Source organism: Drosophila persimilis, unplaced genomic scaffold (assembly GCF_003286085.1).
Source record: "Drosophila persimilis strain 14011-0111.01,24,50 unplaced genomic scaffold, DperRS2 tig00000780-arrow-arrow-pilon, whole genome shotgun sequence".
Lineage (NCBI taxonomy): Eukaryota > Metazoa > Arthropoda > Insecta > Diptera > Drosophilidae > Drosophila > Drosophila persimilis.
The window spans coordinates 668,353-690,329 of record NW_020825353.1 but is presented as its reverse complement, the minus strand read 5'-3'; the positions used below and the strand labels follow the sequence as shown (position 1 = coordinate 690,329).

Here is a 21,977-nt window from a genome sequence, read left to right as displayed (position 1 = left end):
GAAAAGGGTCTGCTCTCCCACTCTCCAATGCGTGCTCTCCCGATCACCTACTCGACTACTCCAATGCTCCTGCTCTCCTGCTCACAAATGCGTACTCTCCCGATCATCTATTTGTCTACTCCTACGCTCCTGCTTGCCTACGCTCCTGCTTTCCGACGCTCCTGCTTGCCTGCTCTCCTGCTCACCAATGCGTACTCTCCCGATCACCGTCGTCTACTCCTACGCTCCTGCTTGCCTGCTCTCCCACTCTCCAGGCGCTCTCCCTCTTTTGTTGTTTTGTCGCTGGCTGATTAAACCTGCATTACACACACACACACACATATGTATGTACATATGAACAGACGCACAACAAATACTTCTATACAAAGAGTGCCGTTAAGACAAACAACGTTCGAGTCGCGTTCTTTAATAAGAAATAAAAAAAAAAGAACAAGGGCGGGTAGTAGCAGGAGGGGGACGGGAAAAAAGTTAATTAAATTGTAAGCGAGCTTCCCCCCCGTCCCATCGGTCCCCCCACATTCGCCCTTTTCTGTGCACACACGCAACTTCTTCATCATCTCTTCGGCAGCGGCAGAAGCGGCGGCGTGTCGGACGGGGGCCCCTTAATCCCGTGGCGTGATTAAAGTAGACCACTTTTGCCTAGGACCCATGCTCCGGCCCATCCGCTCTGGCACCGCCTTCGCGCGCTCTCCTTTCCTGTTTGCATTTCCCTCTTCTGCTGCTGTTTTTCTTTCGCTTTTCCGCGTTTGAAGTCCGCCAGAGACACAACTCCAATTGTTCTTTGCCAGCCGACGCCGACGCCGCCGCCGTGGCCCAAAAGATATTTATTGTCCAAATATTAACATATTTTCCTGGTTACTGGATGGGAGGACGGAGCATGGGGGGGCGGCAACTCTTTTTGGGGCCCTTTTTGGGTGGGGGGCGGGTGGAAGGCGCGCATTCCTTTTCGGACAGACTGTGTGTCGCTGGTCGCCTGGCCATAAATCTCCCTCCTCCACCCATTGCATAATTAAGTTATTTTGTGGTTTTAATATTTTCTAATTATACCAAAATTTATAAACATTTCTTTTACGAGCCACTTTTGGCAATAAACAAAGGAGGGAAGGAGAATGGAGGGGAGTGGAGTGGCGTGGATGGTTAGGGATTTCGCATTTATGGAAGCTTTATGTCTCTGGCCCGTAAAAATGTACCCAAGATATTCGCCAAATAGCAGATAACTTATCAGATCTCTCGTTTGTTCCCATTACAGACTCTACCCAGGGGAGATTTCCGTGAACGTGAAACGAGAGCAGCAGAAGATCTACCGGAGAGGAGCAGCCAATAGAAAATACCCAACGGAATGGAAAAAATGGTAAGTGGAGAACTTTGGCAAGCGGTAGAAGACCCCCATGGAATGGGGTTCCATCTCTTTGTAGATGGAAGATCCCCATTAAAATGTTCCAGTCGATATGTCCTTGGCCCCCAGAAGCCATCTCAACATCTTTTTCTTGTCTGTTCCTTAAGACGTCGTCGGTGCAGACGCAAATATAAATAAGGCAACAGAAGACACTTGACCTTAGTGGCAAGCGAGGAGTACCTTCCCGCTGCCGCCCAGCCCTGTCCCCCCGCCGTCGAGACTTAACACTTTGCCCCTTGGCTACTTCATTGCGCTTAGTTTGCCGCACAATGGAGAGAAAAATGCCAGAGCAGAGCTGCCTCCTTAGCCTCCCTCTCTCTCTCGCTCGCTCTCTGTGACCCTGTGCCTGGTGCAATTGACCAGGCAAAAGATTCCTTGCTTCACGGAGAGCGGGGAGAGAAGGAGAGTTCGGGAGTCCAGCAGTCCAGAGTGTTCAGCATTCAGTTTCCCACAACAGAGGCCAGGCATCAGGCACAGAGAGGCACATCATCATCATCTTCCTCGTCCTCGTCCTCGCTCTCGCCATCGCCCTCGTCCTCGTCGTCTGCGACTGCGGCTGCGGTTGTTGTCGGCAGTTACTTTTCAACGCCAATTTTGCACTTCAACAACGGCAGCATCTCCTGGCTACACTGTGAGAAAAAAAATGAATATTTCCCAAGTTCTGGTAGGCTTCAAATTAATTCGAATTGGTTCGTATATGCTTTTTCGCTCAGTGCAGCCGGCGGGGTGCTGTGTCTCGGGACTTGGGTTTCTTTTTTTTTTTGGCTGCCGTGGGCGATGCATCTCTTCAGACGACGACGCGACTTGTTGCCCCATTGTTGGTTTACCCTTTTGAGCGAGAGAATGGCAGCAGAGACAGAGAGAGAGAAAGAGAGAACTGTGATGATTTCTTTGGGCATATCTTTTGCACACTTTAACGCTAACGAGCTGTTGACTTCTTTCTGCTTTTCTGCCGCCAGTTGAGTTGCCAAGTTCTGCTCCGCTCTTCCGCTCCTTCATCGCCTCCTCCTTCTGCCCATCCATCATTCTCTCATATTTCAGAATTTTCCCTTGGCCATGGCCAGCTTTAATGCAAAATAGTATCCTTTTCTCTAGTCTCGAGTGTCTTTTTCTCTCCCCTCCCCTCCCCTCACACTACGATGTTGATTTCTTTCCTTTTGTTAAATATTTATTTTATTTGCGGCTCATTTGTTATGCGGGGAGACATTTCAAAATGTTCTCCGCAATTAAAACATGAAAATATTTCCATAAATACACGACGCGCCCGCCACTCCACTCCACTCCGCTCGATTCGTTTCGATTCGATTCGGCTGCCAGATGGACAAGCGCAAGCATGCACTCGTAAACGTATTGGTGTTCGTATTCGTGTTCGTATTCGCATAGAAATGACACATCATCAGCGGCAGCAGCGGCATCGACATCCACATCCACATCCACATCGTCGTCATTCGTCAGACATTTCTTCGTTCGTGTCGCTTCTTGGGCTTTTCTGTTGTTTCTCTTGTTGTTGTTGTTTACATTACTTTTCTGTTGAGAATTACAAATACAAAATAACTAATTAAATATGCCAGACCAGAACATGCATTGAATACAAGAATATATGTACTTGGGCATAACCCTTCTACACCAAGCCCTCCCCCGCTCCTACCTTCCGTCTTCGCCCAGCATGTGGCGCTCGTTGTCTGTGCAGCAGGAGGTGGGGAGAACGTGAGGGTGAAAGAGAATTGAGAAAGAGAATTCAACTGTTAATTGAATTATAATTGTAGGCTCGAGCACTACCCCTCCTCCTGCTCGCCCTCCTCCTCCCACAACCTTTTCTACTTCTCTATTCCTTGCCTTCCCTCTCCCTCTCCCTCTCCCTCGCTCTTGTTAGCCGATCACAATCACGTCCGATCATGTCGAGCAGTCAATCAATGTTCGAAAGATATTTTCATATTTTCTCTTGTTTATAGAAGCGAAAGATGGGGGCATACGAGAGGAGGATGGGGGGGGGGGGGGGGCAGAGTTCATTAGAAATGCGAGTGTTGCATGGATTCTATGGGGCTAGGGAGTGGAGATTAATTTTAATGAAATTGTTTGGGAAAACTAAGAGGAAAAATTAAAGATCGATTAGTTGGGAATCGGAAAAAATGATTGATTGATTGCACACATGGATATCTTTCCTTCTTCCCTTGGAATAAGGCATCAAGAATGGTGGCAAAAAAACTAACCAAAGGATAATCTCCAGGGAAAGGGCAACAAACTGCACTGGAGATTGTTTCGAAATCGTTTTCCACCTTCGATTCGGTTATCCAAGTTTTGTGGCACGTCTGGAGGAATGGTCGGCGGTCGGCGGTCGACGGTCGGCGTCAGTGTAAACAACAAAAGGGATCCACATACAGCCCAGAAGATGTGCCAGGCAGGCAGGCGTTTGAGGCACGAACCAAACGCACCTTCAGGCGGGCAACGCCACCACCCGTTGAGTGGGGGAGAAGGGGTTGCTTGGGGGATGGGGATGGGGGGTGGGGGAAGGGGCTGGTGGAACATCAGCCAACACACAATCGAAAAGCAGCAGCAAAAGCATCCCTTGGTGCCGGCTTCCTGCCCGAACGCCGAACAACACGCTGATTGCTGGATCTGTTGAAATGCGCTTGAAAAAATAAACCAAAACTCGAGGAAAAAGGCATAAATTATTTCAGGCACCACACCCTCCCCCCCCCCCCCCCCCCTCTCTGGTGTGTGTGTGTGTTGCACGGTAAATTAAGGTGACCATATGTGGCCGGAGGGCAGCACCAACGGCAATTGCAGCCCCCCGACTGAGAGACAGAGGAAGAGAGAGGGCGAGAGCAAGTGAAGCAAGAAAAACAGTTCATAAAATCAACAAACAGGAGAGGCACGGGGCTCGGGGCTCGGGGCACGGGGCACACAAGAATGGAAATGGAAATAAGAATCTCGAACAACATTCGAAATGCCGCGGAGGGAATGGTGTGTGTTGCCTCCGCCGCCGCCGCCGCTGCCGCTGCCGCTGCCGCTGGTGCTGGTGCCACCGCTCCTGTTGCCGTTCAAGTTTCAAATAAACTTCGAAATGCATAAATAGTTTACAACAATAACAAGAAAATCAGCACCGCGAGAGTACACCCTGCCCCGCCCCTCGGCCAGACCTGCTGCAACCTGCCACATCAGCAGCGGGAAAAAACGAAAGAAAAACAGGAACAAGTGCGTTGATTGCAGCCGCCTGCACTTTAGAATAGGAGGGAGGGATCCCTGTAGCCATGCATCCATGTATCCACGTATCCGCGGGGTGGGAACAAGCGATGGGGGGAAAATGTGTGGGCCGTGTCTGCTGCCCTCGGAAGCTATTTTGAAAAGCGTCTGCTTCGATGCTCCGAATGGAGAATGCATCTGCGGCGCATACCAAGAGTTCATTGGTTTCCACTTCCTCTGCCACTCCACTCCACTCTCCCTCTCTCTGTCTCTGTTTCTCTTGGGAGATCTCTTCATTTTCTTGCGGGCACGTCTCCGCCATTTGTTGGTCATCTTTTGGGTTGAGAGAAATCCGTCTTATGACCAGTCCAGCAATTCAGGGAATTAGCTCAAAGGCATTCCTTAACAGATCTTTTGGAGTAGATTCTAGGGCTCCCAATGTGTGGATATATTTGGAGGATTCCTGCGGCCCAGAAACACTCGACAGATGCCGATATTCCCGATCAGAGTATCTTAATGTTGAGTCCCGTGTGCCTCGATTCGCCTGCCCATTCCAGGAGAGTTATCAATCCTTTTTGGTTTACAGTTTACTGAGGTGTCTACCCCCAACCCCCCCCCCGCCATTCCCTATTCCCCTACCCATTTTATTGTTAAATTTTAAATTGATTTTGTTCGCCTCTTGGAAAATGCAAATCAAATAAATTCCCCCCCTGCCCCCTTTGCATCCACTTTGCAGCTTCAAAATTCTCTGTTTACAAGTGTGTGCAACATTTTATTAACTCTCTAACTCTGCCCCTGCCGCATACCGTTAGTTAGAACTGATTCCCATACTCCAGGCCCCCCCCCCCCCAACATATTTGGCGCTCTATGGCATCGTAAATATTTTTATTGCATGGCCGTAAAAATAAAACAACAGAAAAGCGATAGAAAGAGACAGAGAGACAAAGAGGGGTGGTGAGAAGGGGGGGGGGGGGGGGGGGGGGGGGGGAAAGTGCAATAGACTATCAACAGTTTCACGCCTTTCCTTCCTTTCGACAGGCGACCTTACATATCCGTAGAATACGAGTATGTACATAGATATATGTATATGTATATGTACCTACATATGTATATGTGTTTGGGCATATATCGGCTGATACTGCCGCCTTTTGTGTGTCGTCTGTGCATTTTGTTGTAGCTTTGTTTATGCCACACACATGTTACGCCTACGAAAAAGTCGTATAAAAACATAGACACAAAAAAACGTCGTATATCCCGCAGGCAGAGCCACAGCCAGAGCCACAGCCAGAGCCGGAGCCGGAGAGGTTCCTCTATTGTCTTGTTGCCTGCCTGCCTGCCTGCCTGCCTGCCATATGTGGCATGTGTGGCATGCCCTGTGGAAATGCTAATGGGGGGAAAACTTGATGGCTACGCCTACCTACGGGTATCGCTTGTGCTTCGTTTGTCTGTCAATCAGAAATACGAGTAATAATTATGCACGCGCCACAACTTTATTCAAAATTATGTTATCCTCCATGCCACAAGAGCTCCACCATGATAAGGCTCTCCCCTGGCTATCGGTGTGTCGTGACCCTTGTGACTCTCTCTCTCTCTCTCTCCCTCCCTCCCTCCCTCCCTCCCTCTCTCTCTATTGACTCTTAAAATGTCACTTAAAAACCAAAAGAAATAAAAACTGTCACGACTGCTGCCGGCGTTCAAAGTTCATTCGTTGGGGAGGGAGTGGGTGGTGGTGGTGGGGGGGGGGGATCCCTCCATCCGGATCGAAATCCGACTTTGACTTTAAATCGGTATCGGTATCGGTTTTGGGCCGTCTCAAGTGTCATGTGCCTGTCCGTCCGTCCGTCCGTCCGTCCGTTGACTTTCCACAAAAATATATTTTGTGCCGCTGCTGGATGGCGGCGGCATTTCCACTTTGAACGACGAAAAAAGTGCTGATAAGCCTGCGATTTATTTATGATTTTGTTCGATTTTTGTTGGACGCTTTTGATGCTTTCATAAATTTAAATTCTACAGTGGCTCTGTGGCAGTGGCAAAGGCAGGGCATTTCAATTAAGCAATTGTTGTAAATTGTTTTTCCTTTTTCTTTTCGTTTTTTGTTTCGATATTGATATTGATATTGATATTGAGTGATATATGGCATATCGATAAGATTTCTGTAGACTTTCCTGCCGCTGCTTCTGGCAGCCAGTCAAGAAATTAGTCAAAGTTGAAAGCCGCTGCTTGCATGCAAATTATGGTTATGGGCAATTTGGCCATTAGCCACAGGGCCATAAATTATAAAAAAGACCCAGAAGCAGGGCAGAGCAGAAGCAGAGCAGAAGCAGAGCAGAGTGATGCCAAGCCTCATTGAAATTCCCCTCTCTAGCCAGGCAGAAAGCCCGAGCGAAGGGGAAGCTGCCTGGGGGACATGTGGGGGACATCCCACGAGTGTATATGTGGATGCATGCACATTGATATATATTGAATTTGTGGTCTCGAGACTGCAGCAGCAGCAGCAGCAGCCCCTCTGATGACTTCCAAGAGGGTGTTAAATTAATTGGAAAATATATCCGAATATTTTACTCGAAACATATTTGTGGTCGGTATTTATAGAATGCCCCCCCCTCCACACCATATGCCCGTAAATTAATCAGGCACTCACTCTAGAACGCATTCTCATTTGTTTATCATCGAATTTATGGCATTGGGTATCGATAGATCTCGATTGCGGTTCGGCTTATTTATGTGACATCCATTGAGAGGGTTATTTTGATGGCGATTTATGGAAGATGTGCATGGAATCAATCAAATGTGTCTTTGGTCTTAGGCCATGTTCGATATTTGTCTAGTTTATTGTTTCCATGATTATCGATGTATCGATTAAAATATCGATTTATTTGTACACAAATTTTATAGAATTTTTATTTATTTTCGATTAATTTCTAACGTTTCTATCGACATTTATCGACATTTATCGATAATCGCTTCGATTTATTTAATTTAAATGCTTCTGCAGTAAAATATATTTGCACCAAATAAAATCCCACATAAAATCGACATCCACTCGCCCAGAAAATCTCCAAAATTTGTGTTTATCTGCTTTGGATCATTTGAAAGCTGAACCAAAATTTACGCAACTAATTGATTTCGATATTTATTTAACATTTTGTGCCCGAAAGCCAAGAAAAACAAATGCAGCAGCAGCCGAAGACGGTCGGTGGTGAGGGGGTGGGTCTAAGGGGGGGGGGAATGCCATTAAAAGCCATTAACTGAAAACTTAAACGCATGCCAGACACACACACACGCACACACACAGAAGGGGGTGGCCCAGGGGTTGGGGCAGACACCGAGGTGGGGCGACGGTGGCTGCCTGCCCCGCGTGTTTATCGCTTAGCGTCGCGTCGCGTCGCGCGCACGCATGCCAACAAAATAAAGCAAGCTAGAAATACCATTAAATACGGCAAAGGGGGGGTGGGGGGCGGGGGGGATATATATATATGTATATGTATACAAAATACTCGTTATACAAAGCATACAGTCAAAAAGGAGCACAAGAGAAATGGCAGCGAAAACAAGCATAAAAATCAATGCCAGGCGACGGCAACGGCGGCGGAAGAGCACCCACCAGGGAGACCCCCAAGGCGTATGCGTAATATTGGAAAGAGAAACAGAGAGAGAGTGTGAGGGAGAGAGGGGGGGGGGGGGGACTGAGTGAGAGATGGCGACCAATTTATAGCATTTGAAATGGAAACCCAGACATCGAGACGTCCGCGAGAATATTGGGCCAAACAAATCGCATCCACACAGCATCCACACATGCAAACAGCATCCACACAGCATTCAGCATCCACAGCATTTAGCTTCCACTATCCACAGCTTTCGGAAGGCTCTATCCACAGTCACAGAATTGCAAAATTGTTGCCCCAAAAATAAATAAATAAACCGAAAGCAGAAGCGTAGCACTTTTGTCTCTCTAAAAACTGAAATTTATGAACCATGTGAGGGGCACAAATGTTGTTGTTTGGATTGCATTAAATTGCATCAATTAATTGACCTCCCCCCCGCCATACACCCCCCATCCACCCCTCTGCCCAAATCTAGTTGTCAGGGAATTAATTGCGCAAAAAATATGTGTGTTTGGCTTTTGGGCAAACAAAAATTGCATAAATTATGGGCAATGTTTCAAGATTCAAGGTTCAGGCTTTGAAGAGACGTTCTCTGGAATTCTTGTGCCCCTGGAAGGGGGGGGGGGGGGGGGGGGGAGATTCTAACCCCCGAATGTCACCTATGCGTCCGCCGAAAGACCCTTAGCCGTAGACGTAGACGTTGCCACCTCGTGGCTTCTCCATTAATTATCCATGTCAGCGGCATTTTGTGACACACACACATAAAAGACAAAGAACATGCAACAGACGAGGGGTACGAGGAGTAGGTACATCCCCGGAAGGGGGTGGGGGGGGGGGGGGGGGGGGGGTGGGGGGGCGCTGCGTATGATGACAACAGCAGCACATTTCCCGGGGCAGGAGGCATGTTGCAGATATATTTCACTTAATTTCCACACTGACATTAATTAATACGTGTACAGGGAGGAGGAGGCATGTGGCATGTGGCATGTGCGGCAAGTTTGGAATAAGGATATGAAAAGGGATACACAAATGCAGATACAGATACAGATACAGAGAGGTGTTTAGGCACTAAAAATGTTGTATGTGCGAGAGAGATGTTTCGACAAACTACAGGGAAACACAGTGAGAGAGGGAGGGAGAGAGGGAGGGAGAGAGGACACTATTCTCGCATTCTCGTACTCAAACATGCAACATTCCTACTACCACTCTCGCTCCCTTGTGGCACCCTTTCCTACCTCTTGTGTGGCACTCGTTCCCCCCCCCCCTCCCCGTGTCGCCAGCCCCTCGTTTGCCGCTTGACGCTCTCCGAATGACCATAAAAATCGTTTTTATTGCATGTGTGGACACAAAACAGCAACAAACCCTAGAGGAGGGGAAAAGGGGGGGTGGTGAGGGGGGAAACACTGGCTAATAGTTTTTCCTGTGTATTTTTCAATGTCGTCTCTTTATGGCGCAGGTTCGCTTTAATTGCCGTAAAAAATATATTAAAAACAACAAAAAAAAAAGCGACGAGCGACAGACAAACCGGCGACCCGAAGGTTAACCCTTCTCTCTCTCTCTCTCTCTCTCTCTCTCCCTCTTTGTCTCTCTTTCTCTCGATTAGTTTTCTCTCCACACGCAAAACGGGGAATATATTTCATTGGGTTTTTAGGATTCAATTACTTTTATGCGAACGGAGTGTAAAAAATGCCATCATCGGAATTGGCCATCAAAATTGTTGGTCGCTTATTAAATATGGCCCATAAATATAAATCGTGGGGCTAAAATGTGTTGGGGGGCTATAATAACAAAAATAATCAAATAAATCTCGTAAAAAAACAGGAAACATAAATTTAAAAAAAGTAATAATATATATTTATAGGAAAGGAAACATTTATTTGCTAAAAATTAAAATTAAAATTAAAACTCGCATAATCGAATTAAATCTAGATAAATTCGGTAGCCACCCCCCCCTTCACGCAGAGCCCCGGCGGCACATCCGTTTATTATTTACTCGACACTCAATAGAGAGGCTCGTGCGAGGCAGTATCTTTGTGGCACCTCGATATATCGCTGTGGCACCTTCTGTGGCACATTCCCATGCGAGAGAGCGAGTGCCCCATGAAAATGTTTATAGTTCCCCCGCCGGCCGCTCTTTTATGATGCGTTAAAGTCCCGTCCCCCCCCCCCCCCCCCCACACCACCCCCCGCAAGCAGGCCCCTAAAAATTTTCATTCTCCTGTAAATGTGCCACATCCGGAAGCAACAAAAATGTCTGTATTTTATTTTCATGATGCTTCTTTTGGGGCATTTAATTTTCGCTGCCCACAAAATGTCCTTTTTGACGTGAGAAAGAGACGCAAACAGAGGCAGAGACAAAGCGAGAAAGGGAATGCAAGGCAATTCGTTTTTAATTGTTTTCCTTCCTTGCACCACCAAAGCCTCCCCGCAACCCCACACGCCCCCCCACTCTCCTAAAGAACTGCACATGGAAAGAGGCACTGCTGGGGGTTGGCTGGAGGGGGGGGTGTGGCAACAACTGTCAAAATATAAACGCCTGCTCATGCTGCAAAATTTGAAATGGAAAACGGCAAAGGACGAAGGCAGGACGAAGCTGTGGCTGCGGATACCCTTCCCAGGGAATGCAAACTCGATTCGGGGTGGATTTCTGATATAGAAATGCGATCGACAGTCGTAGAAACAGATGGAATGAGCGTTCCATGCGGGAAATTGAGTAGTTTTTCCCCTCAAGTCCCTTCAAGGACTACAAAGACTGGCCCGAGCCAGATAGATCTTTTCTGCCCGGAGAGACACTCTTTGGAGGTTGCCCAAGATCTCATCGAAATCAGCATACCCCCGTCTGGAAGAGCACAAGGAGGGGGGGTGGGGGAAAACAAAAAAAAGAACACATGTGCAGCGGGAGGATTCGCCTTTTTGTTGTTGTTACGGCTGTGTCCTTTACAGTGGAGACACTTGACACTCTTTTGTGTTTAGTCAGCCAGCCAGCCAGCCAGCCAGCCGACAGTTCACACTGTCCACCCCTCCCTGTGCACACCCTCCCACCCCTCCCTCTCCTGGGTGTGTGTCCTGCAGCTGCAGTCGTCCTCTGTGTCTTGTTATTAGCAAAATTTAGCAGAAGGACCAACGGCAAACCCCGAAGGAAACCCCGGCGCAAAAATCGGAAATTTAATTTTATTTTCATGTTTTTATTTTTTTCTTTTTTTTTTTTGCTCGCCCTCTTGGCCGTTTCTGCGGTGTCATTTGGCCAAAGAAAAGTGGGGAAAAGGAGGAAATATTCAATAATAGAAATCAACCCCCCTGCTGCAACCCTTAGGCCAGGGCTGGACGGGGTGGGCGGGGACTGGGAGGGTGCTGCTCTATAGGGGTGACAAATTTGACATTTGCAAATCGTTTCCCTGTGCCGAGACTCTCTCCCTGTCCCCTCTCTCTCTCTCTCTCTCTCTCTGAGGATCTGTGGTTATTATTTATGCATTTTGGCTTTTGTGGCCAGGTCCATAACTCATCAAAAAAGAACAAAATGAGGGGTCCCCAGGGAGAGGGGGAGAGGCACAGAGATACTTGCAGGCGGGGACAGTAATCACAAGGGGGTGGGGCAGGGGCAGGGGCAGGGGCAGGGAGCGGAGGAGAGCCTCCACTTAATTAAAATTTAATTGTAAAAAAGCAAAAAGCAAAAAGCAAAAAAACTATGCCAGAAAAAAGCATTTAATGATGGAGCCAAAGGAGCCACCAAACAATTTGCATTAACCTCGCAGCAGCCACAAAGCAACAAAAGCCAGTAACCCCCAGTCCCCCCCCCCCCCCCCCCCCCCCCTGTACCGTACCCCCTGTGGAACATCACATCAAAGGGAAAGCGGAAGCGGAACGGAACCAAATGTTTCAGCGGGCAAGAAGAGGAGTACTTAGGGAAGTTGCACTGTGCTGGCCCACCTACCACCCCCCCCCCCCCCCCCCCCCCCCCCCCCCCCCCGCGAAAAGTGTAGCAAAAGTGTGACAGAAAAGCCAAGTGGCAGTGGCAGGGGGGATGCGGGGGGGATGGGGTGGCACGCTTAAATGTCAATGATTTTAATGGGCGGACGCGCAAAAATCTTGAGCCAGTTTTCGTGTTTATTAGAAAGAAATAGAGAGAGAGAAAGAGAGAGAGAGAAAGAGAGAGGGAGCAAAGAGAGGCAGCAGAAAAACCCTCCCAAAGGGGAGCCAAAGCCCACTGGGAGACCAGCAAAATTGCACAACAACTGTGGTGCAACTGTGGGAACCCCCCCCCCCCCCCCCACACCCACACCCCTCCGCCCCCGCTTCTATTTGCACTGTGATGACTGCTGCGTTTGTAAGGTCATGGAACTTGTCTGCATTGACTTTGAGAGGCACGACAGAGAGAGAGGGGAGCAGGGGTGGAAAGGAAAAACTTTTTCATTTGCCTTCTCGCTCTACCTGTCCCTCTCCTTCTGGTGGGGGGCTGTAGCGGGGCTTGGTGGAGGGGGGGGAGGGGGGACAAACTGTGTTTTCATTTCTGCGCCGCTACGCGCTTTTTTGATGCCGCCAACAGGGCAAACAGTTGCTCCTGTTTCTGTTTCTGTTTCTGCTGCTCCTTCCTGCTGCCCGCCTGCTGCTCCTCCCCTTCGTCGCCGCTTTTGGTCGGTGGCTGTTTTCCAGCTTTTCACGGCGAGTTTTTCAATTGATTTTCGCGGTTTGCCTTTGCCAAGGCCAACGGGGAGGAGCTCCATGGCTCCCGACCACTGTTGCACCTGTGCGAGCCCTTCTGGAGTTTGTTGCTGCTGCTTCAACGCTTCTTTGTGTGATGGATGCAGCCGGGGCGGCGTCGGGGGCGGGGGCGGTTGCCAAGAGGCAAGAGGCAGGGACATAGAAAAGTTTAAGTGCTTTGCGGGGAATTTTTTTCAACTTTTTTTTGGACGAATTGGTTTCCTTTGGTTTTTTGCTGCTCAGCGAACGATTTGGAGCCGTTTTGTGTATGAAGACATCGCCCTCCCGGCCTCTTCGATTGATTGATTGATTGATTGATTGGCCATGGGATTGTGGCGGCGATAAGCATTCGATTAGCATTCCCTTTGACGTTGCAGAAAGCCCAAGAGGAGGCTGCCTCTCCCTCTCTCTCGCTGTGGTGATTGTTTGGGTTAATTGCTCATCAGCATTAACCCTTCTCTGCCCCGACAATGTCTCTCTATTCTCTTGTTTTTGTGTATTTCGTTGTTGGCCTTTGTGGCATGAAGAATGCACGGGGAAATTGGTTTTGAGACTTGAGGCACCCACGACACACACAGCTCTGGGCACTGCCGCTGCGTGGCGCAACTGTACTTTCTGCGCCGAACAACACTTGCCACATGACTGTGCCCCTTCTGGCCACTTGTTAGTGTGTTTAATTAAAACACAGTCACTGCCTCGCTGCCTCACTGCCACACAGTCGCACAGTCCCACAGCCAGGTTGCAGCAGCAGCAGTTGTCGCCGTTGCATGTCTGGGATGTTGTCTTGTTGTCGCGCTACCAACTTTGGACACAGCTTCCGCTGCCTGCCTGCATGGTGCATGCTGCATGCTGCATGCTGCATGCCTCATGCTGCTGTTGCGACCTCTTTAGTGCATTGAAGCGCAGAGCCATTCACCAATTTCCAGTTGTGGCTGCGGCACGCACTCTGCAGATCGGCAGAGATCTACCGCTGCTCCTCTCTCTCCCTCTCTCTTTCCCTCTCTCTCTCTAGTCTGTGCGTCAAGTCTTTGGCAAACATGGCCAAGAGGCAGCCAGGTCTCTAAGCCTGTTGCCGTGTCGAGGCGAGGCAGAGAGAGAGAGAGGGAGAGAGGGAGGGAGGGAGAGAGCAAACATCGTTGAGACTTGTTGGCATCGTGATTTTGTATAAATTCTAGAGCCCCACAGAGCCCCACAGAGCCCCACGGAGCCCCTCTTGGCCACGCCGCGCCGCGCCATGAGCTGGCAAAAAGGCGATTGGTATTGGTATCGCTGTATCGCTGTATCGCCGTATTGGCATTGCCTTTTGGCTTTTCGTTATGCGTTTTTCCTTCAATAATAATAATTTGTAACTCGTAACGAGCTTTGTGCCCCCCCGAGCCGCTCCGCCGCTCCACGCTTGTTAACAATTAAATAAACAATATGAGTCTGCACTAAATATTCCGCCGCAGAAGAGTGGACAAAGAAGGAGGAAGAGAGGGAGAGGGAGAGGGAGAGAAACAACAAATCATTAAACAAACATTAAGCCACAAATAAACATTTGGCCACCACTCGAGAGAGACTCAGAGGCAGATCCGTGGAGAGATCCGTGGAGATCCATTCGTCACCGCCACTTGAGACATTTTTCTCTATTAAAAATAATATTTATGCATCTTCTGCTCTTCGCCACACAAAAACAGAGAGAGAGAGAGAGAGAGAGAGAGAGAGTGTGGCACGTTTGCTATTATTTCCAGGCCATTTCCCATGAACATGCCCCTGCCTCTGCCCCTGCCCCTGCCCCACGTAGCTGCTGCAGAATAATCCGTATCAGGGCCGATCCCTGATGCCGATGCTGCCTCTCGTGCCCCTCCTGCCACTGCCACTTGACTCGTTGTAATAACATGAGCATGTTGTTCTTGGACACTTGGCCACTGCCACTGCCACCGCTGGCTGGCCAAATGTGAAACCCGTTGTGAAAACGTGGCCTTTCCACTGGTGCTACGTGGCGGTGGTGCAACCCCGCCCGATATGGGTTTTCCCCCTCTTCCGTCTGTCGTTTTTGGGTCGGATATGATTTTCGTTTGGACAAAACCAATTCGACTCTTGGCCCGTTTTTTCCATTTGTCGCCCAGGTCTAATTTTGGGTCCACTCGAAGGGAAAGCTGCAGCAAGAGGCTGCCAAAAAACAATGGAATTTCCGGTACCCTGAAAGCCAGTTGCCTTTGCTTGGGCGTGGAAGGATCCAATGGATCCTTTGGAAGGGCTATCCTTGAGAAGTGATCGAAACGGGTGGCCAGAGGGCGGGGACATTGCCTTAACCCTGCCACCCGCCCCCGCCCGTCGGTAATCGATATCGGACGCAGGGAGCACGCGCGCGCCTGGCATTATTTCTCACGATTCCACCCGAACCGAACCAAACCGATCCGATCCGATCCGATCCGATCCGAGCCGATGCGATGCCTGCCCACATTTCGATATTGAATTTCAACGTTTATTTTTGGCGCTACCCTCCTGCCGCCTGCCGTCTGCCTCCTGCCTCCTGCCCATCAATCCTCAAGCGGTAATCAACAACAACAGCCGCACTTGGGCTCCAAGTTGGGCAGCAACAACCCCCATCAGCCATTTCCCATTTTCCTGCGTATTTACTTAATTATTTTCAAGTGCTTGGCAAACATTTGAACACGAAAAATGTTTCACTCCGAAAGCAGGGGCTCTTTCGGGGGTGCTACCAGAGTGTGGGGGGGGGGGGGAAGCACCCAGCACACACACACACAAAATGTTATTAATTAAAATGTCATTCATTCGGTAAATCAGAAACAATGAAAGGACTTTTCCATGGCATAGAAGCCCATGGAAGGCAACCATCAAAGGGGGTGGGGGAGGGGGGAAGGGCCAGCCTTGCAGCTGCTGTTGACAGTTTTTCCAAGCGGGGCAGCTTGTTGGTCTAAAGCTCCTCCACCCCTTTAAAGGGGATACCCGTCCAGCGGCAGCTGTGGACCACACGCAAGAAAAGGGGCTGCTGGGGGGCTGCTGGGGGGCTGTTGGGGGATGCTGAAACTGAGACACTCTGACCGCAAGAGCCACAAATATGTATGTCACTTGACACTTGCTTAAAACTGTGCTTGTGCCCGTGTATCTTGTAGATACATTTCGTGACTTTGAACAGAAGCTCTGCTTAAATTGCCCTTCACTCGAGCACTGGCTGTCCAGCTGTCAATTTGGGGTATCTCTCCCTGCCCCCTGACCCACCCCTCGTTTTAGGGTTTACCACAAACTGAGCTGAACTGCTGGGGATATCATGTCTTGTCTTGGATGTCCAGGTTACGGATAGCAGATAGCAGATAGCAGATAGCAGATACACGTACTCGCAGAAAACAAAAGAAAGGTGCCTGCTCCTGCTGCTCCTCCTCCTCCTCCTCCTCCTGCTGCTGCACCTCCTCCTCCTCCATTCGCACTGATGCTTCAAGTGAGCAATTGTCTTGAATTAATTTCTGCCTCATCACATCCCATTGCCCATTGCCCGTTGCCCATTCACTCATCCACTCATCCATCAGCAGCATTTCACACCCTTTTTCTGGGCAAACACTTTGATCAGCCATGGGATGCAGTTTACTCCACTCTCCATTTCCATTCCGGCTCTGACCAGCAGACGGCGTCAAATTTAATAAAAATCACTGATTTTGATTGATGCGCCTCCAGAGAGGGAGAGAGAGAGAGAGAGAGAGGGAGAGAGCTCCCTGCAAGGGTTGCAGCAGCCACGAGGCGGGCGGAGGGGGGCACTGGTTGACATGTGACATCGGACGACATGTCCAAGTGTTCGCCTCGACGCCGCTCAATTGAAACAAATGAAGCCCACGACAGAGAGAGGGAGGCAGAGAGCCCTCGCTCTCCACAGGAAAGAGGCATTTGGTGAACAACTTGTCGACGCCTCCTCCACCCAGGCCGCTCTCTGGTAGTGGAGAGCTTTGTGGTCTATAAATCAGTTGAGAGTTGGCCCTCGAATAGATCAGGTCTTGGAGCTAAGCACTCAAGGATACCCCTCCGAAGCCCGTACTAATTGTATCTCTGTATCTTTTGTCTTTGCAGCTAGGCCAGGCCGTTTGTCGAGCGTTGACGATTTGACGCTGACGCCAGAAGAGACGAAGAGAATCTGAGAGTCTGCTTTGCACACGCATTCATTTCCCCGCCAGCCCCTCCGCCAGAGAAGGGAAGAGAGAGTACGCCGAGTAGGAGCCACCCAGAGGAGCGCGAAAGAAGAACTCGACTGAGAAGCTTACAGAGAGCTCAGCGAAGCCACAGAGCAGAAGAGATGAAGTGCCAGAACCGAGTGGCAGGACTCGTCCTAGGGCTAGGACTGGTCCTCTGCCTCAGCTCTGGCGGCCGGGCCCTGCCGGACAGTCCGCAGCACAGTCCCGACCACGGCATGGGCATGGGCATGGGCATGGGCATGGGCTCCCACGGGATGGACGTGAGCCCCGCGCCGGGCGGCTACGGAGTGCCGGCCATACCGAAGGACCCGAACTCGCGCTGCGAGGAGATCACGATACCCATGTGCCGGGGCATCGGCTACAATATGACGTCGTTTCCCAACGAAATGAACCACGAGACGCAGGACGAGGCGGGCCTGGAGGTGCACCAGTTCTGGCCCCTGGTGGAGATCAAGTGCTCGCCGGACCTCAAGTTCTTCCTGTGCAGCATGTACACGCCGATCTGCCTGGAGGACTACCACAAGCCGCTGCCCGTCTGCCGCAGCGTCTGCGAGCGGGCCCGCTCCGGCTGCGCCCCCATCATGCAGCAGTACAGCTTCGAGTGGCCCGAGCGGATGGCCTGCGAGCACCTGCCGCTGCACGGCGACCCGGACAACCTGTGCATGGAGCAGCCCTCGTACACGGAGGCGGGCGGCAGCGGCGGCAGCAGCGGCGGCGGATCGGGCGGAGCCGGCAGCGGCTCGGGCGGATCGGGCGGCAAGCGCAAGCAGGGCGGCAGCTCCGGCGGCGGCGGCGGCGGCAGCTCGGGCGGATCGTCGACGTCGAGCAAGTGCCGCGGAAGGAATTCAAAAAACTGCCAAAATCCCCAAGGGGAAAAGGCAAGCGGAAAAGAGTGCGCGTGCTCGTGCCAGTCGCCGCTAATCTCCCTGGGGAAGGAGCAGCTCCTGCAGCAGTCGCCCATGCGGCACCATCACTGGTACATGAACCTGACTGTCCAAAGGATCGCCGGCGTTCCAAACTGCGCCATTCCGTGCAAGGGGCCGTTCTTCAGCAACGACGAAAAGGACTTCGCCGGCCTCTGGATCGCCCTGTGGTCGGGCCTGTGCTTCTGCAGCACCCTCATGACCCTAACCACATTCATCATCGACACCGAAAGGTTTAAGTACCCCGAGCGGCCCATTGTCTTCCTCTCGGCCTGCTACTTCATGGTGGCCGTCGGCTACCTGTCGCGCAACTTCCTGCAGAACGAGGAGATCGCCTGCGACGGCCACCTGCTCAAGGAGAGCTCCACCGGTCCGCACTCGTGCACGCTGGTCTTCCTGCTGACCTACTTCTTCGGCATGGCCTCCTCCATCTGGTGGGTGATCCTCAGCCTCACCTGGTTCCTGGCCGCCGGCCTCAAGTGGGGCAACGAGGCGATCACCAAGCACTCGCAGTACTTCCATCTGGCCGCCTGGCTCTTCCCCACCGTCCAGTCGGTGGCCGTGCTCCTGCTCTCCGCCGTCGACGGCGACCCCATTCTGGGCATCTGCTACGTGGGCAACCTCAATCCCGACCACCTGAAGAAGTTCGTGCTGGGCCCGCTCTTCGTCTACCTGGTGATCGGCACGACCTTCCTGATGGCCGGCTTCGTGTCGCTCTTCCGCATTCGATCGGTGATCAAGCAGCAGGGCGGCGTGGGCGCCGGCGTCAAGGCCGACAAGCTGGAGAAGCTGATGATCCGCATCGGCATCTTCTCGGTGCTGTACACGGTCCCGGCCACCATCGTGATCGGCTGCTATCTGTACGAGGCCGCCTACTTCGAGGATTGGATCAAGGCGCTGGCCTGTCCCTGCGCCCAGGTGAAGGGCCCCGGCCGGAAGCCCCTCTACTCGGTGCTGATGCTCAAGTACTTCATGGCCCTGGCCGTGGGCATCACCTCCGGCGTGTGGATCTGGTCCGGCAAGACTCTGGAGAGCTGGCGCCGCTTCTGGCGCCGCTTGTTCGGGGCGCCCGATCGCACTGGAGCCAATCAGGCGCTGATTAAGCAGCGTCCGCCCATTCCACACCCGTACGCCGGATCCGGGATGGGCATGCCCGTTGGCTCGGCGGCCGGATCGCTGCTGGCCACGCCCTACACACAGGCCGGCGGCGCCTCGGTGGCCAGCACCAGCCACCACCATCTGCACCACCATGTTCTCAAGCAGCCGGCGGCCAGCCACGTATGACATGGAGAGTCGGGAGGAGCTTCAACCATGGGCGGTGGTGGCGGCGGCGGCAGCACCATTGGCGGCGGCAGCGTGCTGGGCGGACACGGCACGGGCATGAGCAACAGTACGGTTGGCATGGGAGCTCCTCCTGGCAGCTTGATGCACGGCGGCGGCCCCAATGGCGGCGCCCCCGGCAATATCTACGGCAATGGCAATGGCGGTGTGGTGGGTGTGGGTGGCGGTGGCGGCGGCGGTGGACAGAGCACAGCCCCCGGTTCGGTGATTGACTCGAGGGCCGTGTCCGTCGTGGTGACACTGCCCGGCGGTCCCGGATCCCAGCATCCGGGGCAGGCGTTGAGCGACTACGGTCCCATATAGTTAATGGTACGCCCGGACACCACGCACTGGGTCTCGACGAGCAGCTTCAGTCAGCTGTAAGGATCCTTTCACTCACTCCTCACCCTCTCTGTCTCACTGTCTGTCTGTCTGTCTGTCTGTCTGTCTGTCTGTCACTCTCACACACGTATGTAGTCTCCTCGAACACACAGACACACACACACCCACACACTTTCTCTCTCTCGTTCGCAAAGAAAAAGAAAAAAAAAAGAAAGGTTTGAAGCAATTGCCATATTAATTCATGTAGCCTGTAGTTTGTTTTTTGTGGACGGAGGCAAAAGGAAAACGCAACAAAATGAGCAACATTCTGCATAAGATTCTAGTCCAAAGACCTTTGTCATCGATATAGCCGATAACCGAAAGGAGATAGTCGATGGTCGATAGCCAGCGATAGCCAGCGATAGCAGACGAGAGCAGCGTGAACGAAGAGAAACCGAAGCAGAAACGGAAACAGAAACAGAAAGTCGAGCCAAAACGAAGATCAAATCCAGAACCAGTCGCGCGGTCTGTTCCATCCCTACCATAGTCGAAAACTACTTTCCTATTCCTAATTATTTATACACAAGCCTTTCTTCTGGCCCATCCCATCCACGAACACTTTCTTCAACGAAATAGACTGAGAAATGCAAAGAACAGCAACAAAAAAACAATTTAGAAGGAACATACGATACGATACGATGCGGGGGCGAATGATTGGAACGATGGAATGGAGAATTTCGAGTAGTAGCACACTCTGCCCCACACACACACACACACACACACAAACACTGCCAAGTCAGAGCCACGAGCCATATTTCGAAATTACAACTAACTTTTAATCAAACTAACTAAACTATTAACCTTAACCTAAACACAGAAACGTAAACGTAAACTAAAACTAAATGAAAAACAAAAAACAAAAAACAAAAACAAAAACAGATAAAACCCTTTCGAATGAACGTAGAAATACATATTAAAAATAATGTCGCGATTTCAGGGTTGTCGCATTATCAAAGAGCGTGGGCAAAAGCGCAACAGTGTTGCCAGATACCATTTGTAAATTATTTAATCTAACCCTTAAGCCATTACCCAACACTAGATTTTGTACATAGTATTTTTTTTTTTCGAAAAACGCCGCATAGTTTGTAAACGAAACATTTTTTTTGTGACGAGAAGAGACGAGTCGTTGAGATACGATACGATACGAGATGAGATGAGATGAGACGCATGAATCCCTGAAACTAAAATAGAAATTGCATTTCAAGCATCAAAAGCAACTCTGCATTTAAGCTCAAAAATTGAATTTAATTTTTACAACAACCCACAGCCCCAGCCACAGCCCCGTTTACCCCTTAAAAATACATATATATCTATATATATATATATATACAAATTGCCAATATTTGCAGCCGAAAGCAGGGCATTTTTTTGCATTTAAAAAAGCAAGCAAAAATAAAAATTGTATAAAGCTAAACATTTATATATCTAAGAGTATTAAAATTAAATTGTAATCTTAGTCGTAAACGAAACGGAAGAAAAAATAAGAAAAAAGGAAAAGCAAAAGCAAACAAAAATATATCTATCAAGCATTAAAAACTATTGTATTTAAACTTAATATTTATATATACATACATATATATTATTGCATACAATACATGTATATTTGTATGTGTAATTTTATGGTAAAAGCGACAATTTAACTGTTGGCATTTCAAACCATTTCACATACGAAACAAAAGGAAGGAAACATGGAAGGAAGGACGGAAGGAGACGTTTAAATTACGAGTATAAATTATATGATATAGCAACAACTACAATATGTATGTGTGTAATGTTTTTTTTTAGCAACTATAACTATAACTATATCCATAAACAAGAGGAAAAATATGCAAAAGCTGTAATAAAAACCACAAAAAAAAACACATAAAAATACTTAAGTTTTCAGTTTGTTTTTCCATTGATTTCAGTTCAGTTTCTTATGCATGAAAAGTAAGTAAATTTGTTCTTTCAGCTTTGCCTTATTCGTTATTTGTTTTTGTTATTACTTCTCGTTTGGATTGTTATTGATTTTTAGCATTTACAAGAGAATCCCTCGACACTTATACGTATCATTAAAACGAAGCTCTCCAAGTTAAGCAAACAAAAGCGCAGAAACCAAAACCAAAACCAAAACCAAACACAAAAAAAACAAAAAAACGAGTAAACATTAATTAGCAAATTTCTCTACACGACGTATGTATAATGTTTAATATACATATTATAAATATTGAACACGACGGAGGACGGATCCATAGCATTACCAGATACCAAATTTATGCGTACTATTTGATGTTGTTAATAAGCTTAA

At 49.7% G+C, this 21,977-nt stretch overlaps 2 protein-coding genes across 2 annotated transcripts in view; both read left to right on the top strand.

Annotated features, from left to right (window-relative positions):
• LOC6602341 (frizzled-2) overlaps positions 1–19,275 on the top strand; it is a 60,665-nt gene extending 41,390 nt beyond the window's left edge. The window contains exons 3-4 of the mRNA XM_026992727.1: positions 1,250–1,351; positions 16,945–19,275. Coding sequence (XP_026848528.1) covers positions 17,168–19,273 — 2,106 coding nt within the window. The 5' untranslated portion in view covers positions 1,250–1,351; positions 16,945–17,167 and the 3' untranslated portion in view covers positions 19,274–19,275. The remainder of the gene's footprint in view (positions 1–1,249; positions 1,352–16,944) is intronic.
• Positions 19,276–19,284: 9 nt separating this feature from the next.
• Positions 19,285–19,767, top strand: LOC6602402 (putative glycine-rich cell wall structural protein 1). The gene has a single exon (XM_002027337.2). It carries the CDS (start codon positions 19,301–19,303, stop codon positions 19,631–19,633), a length of 333 nt encoding a protein of 110 aa, XP_002027373.2. The 5' UTR covers positions 19,285–19,300; the 3' UTR covers positions 19,634–19,767.
• Positions 19,768–21,977: the final 2,210 nt, after the last annotated feature.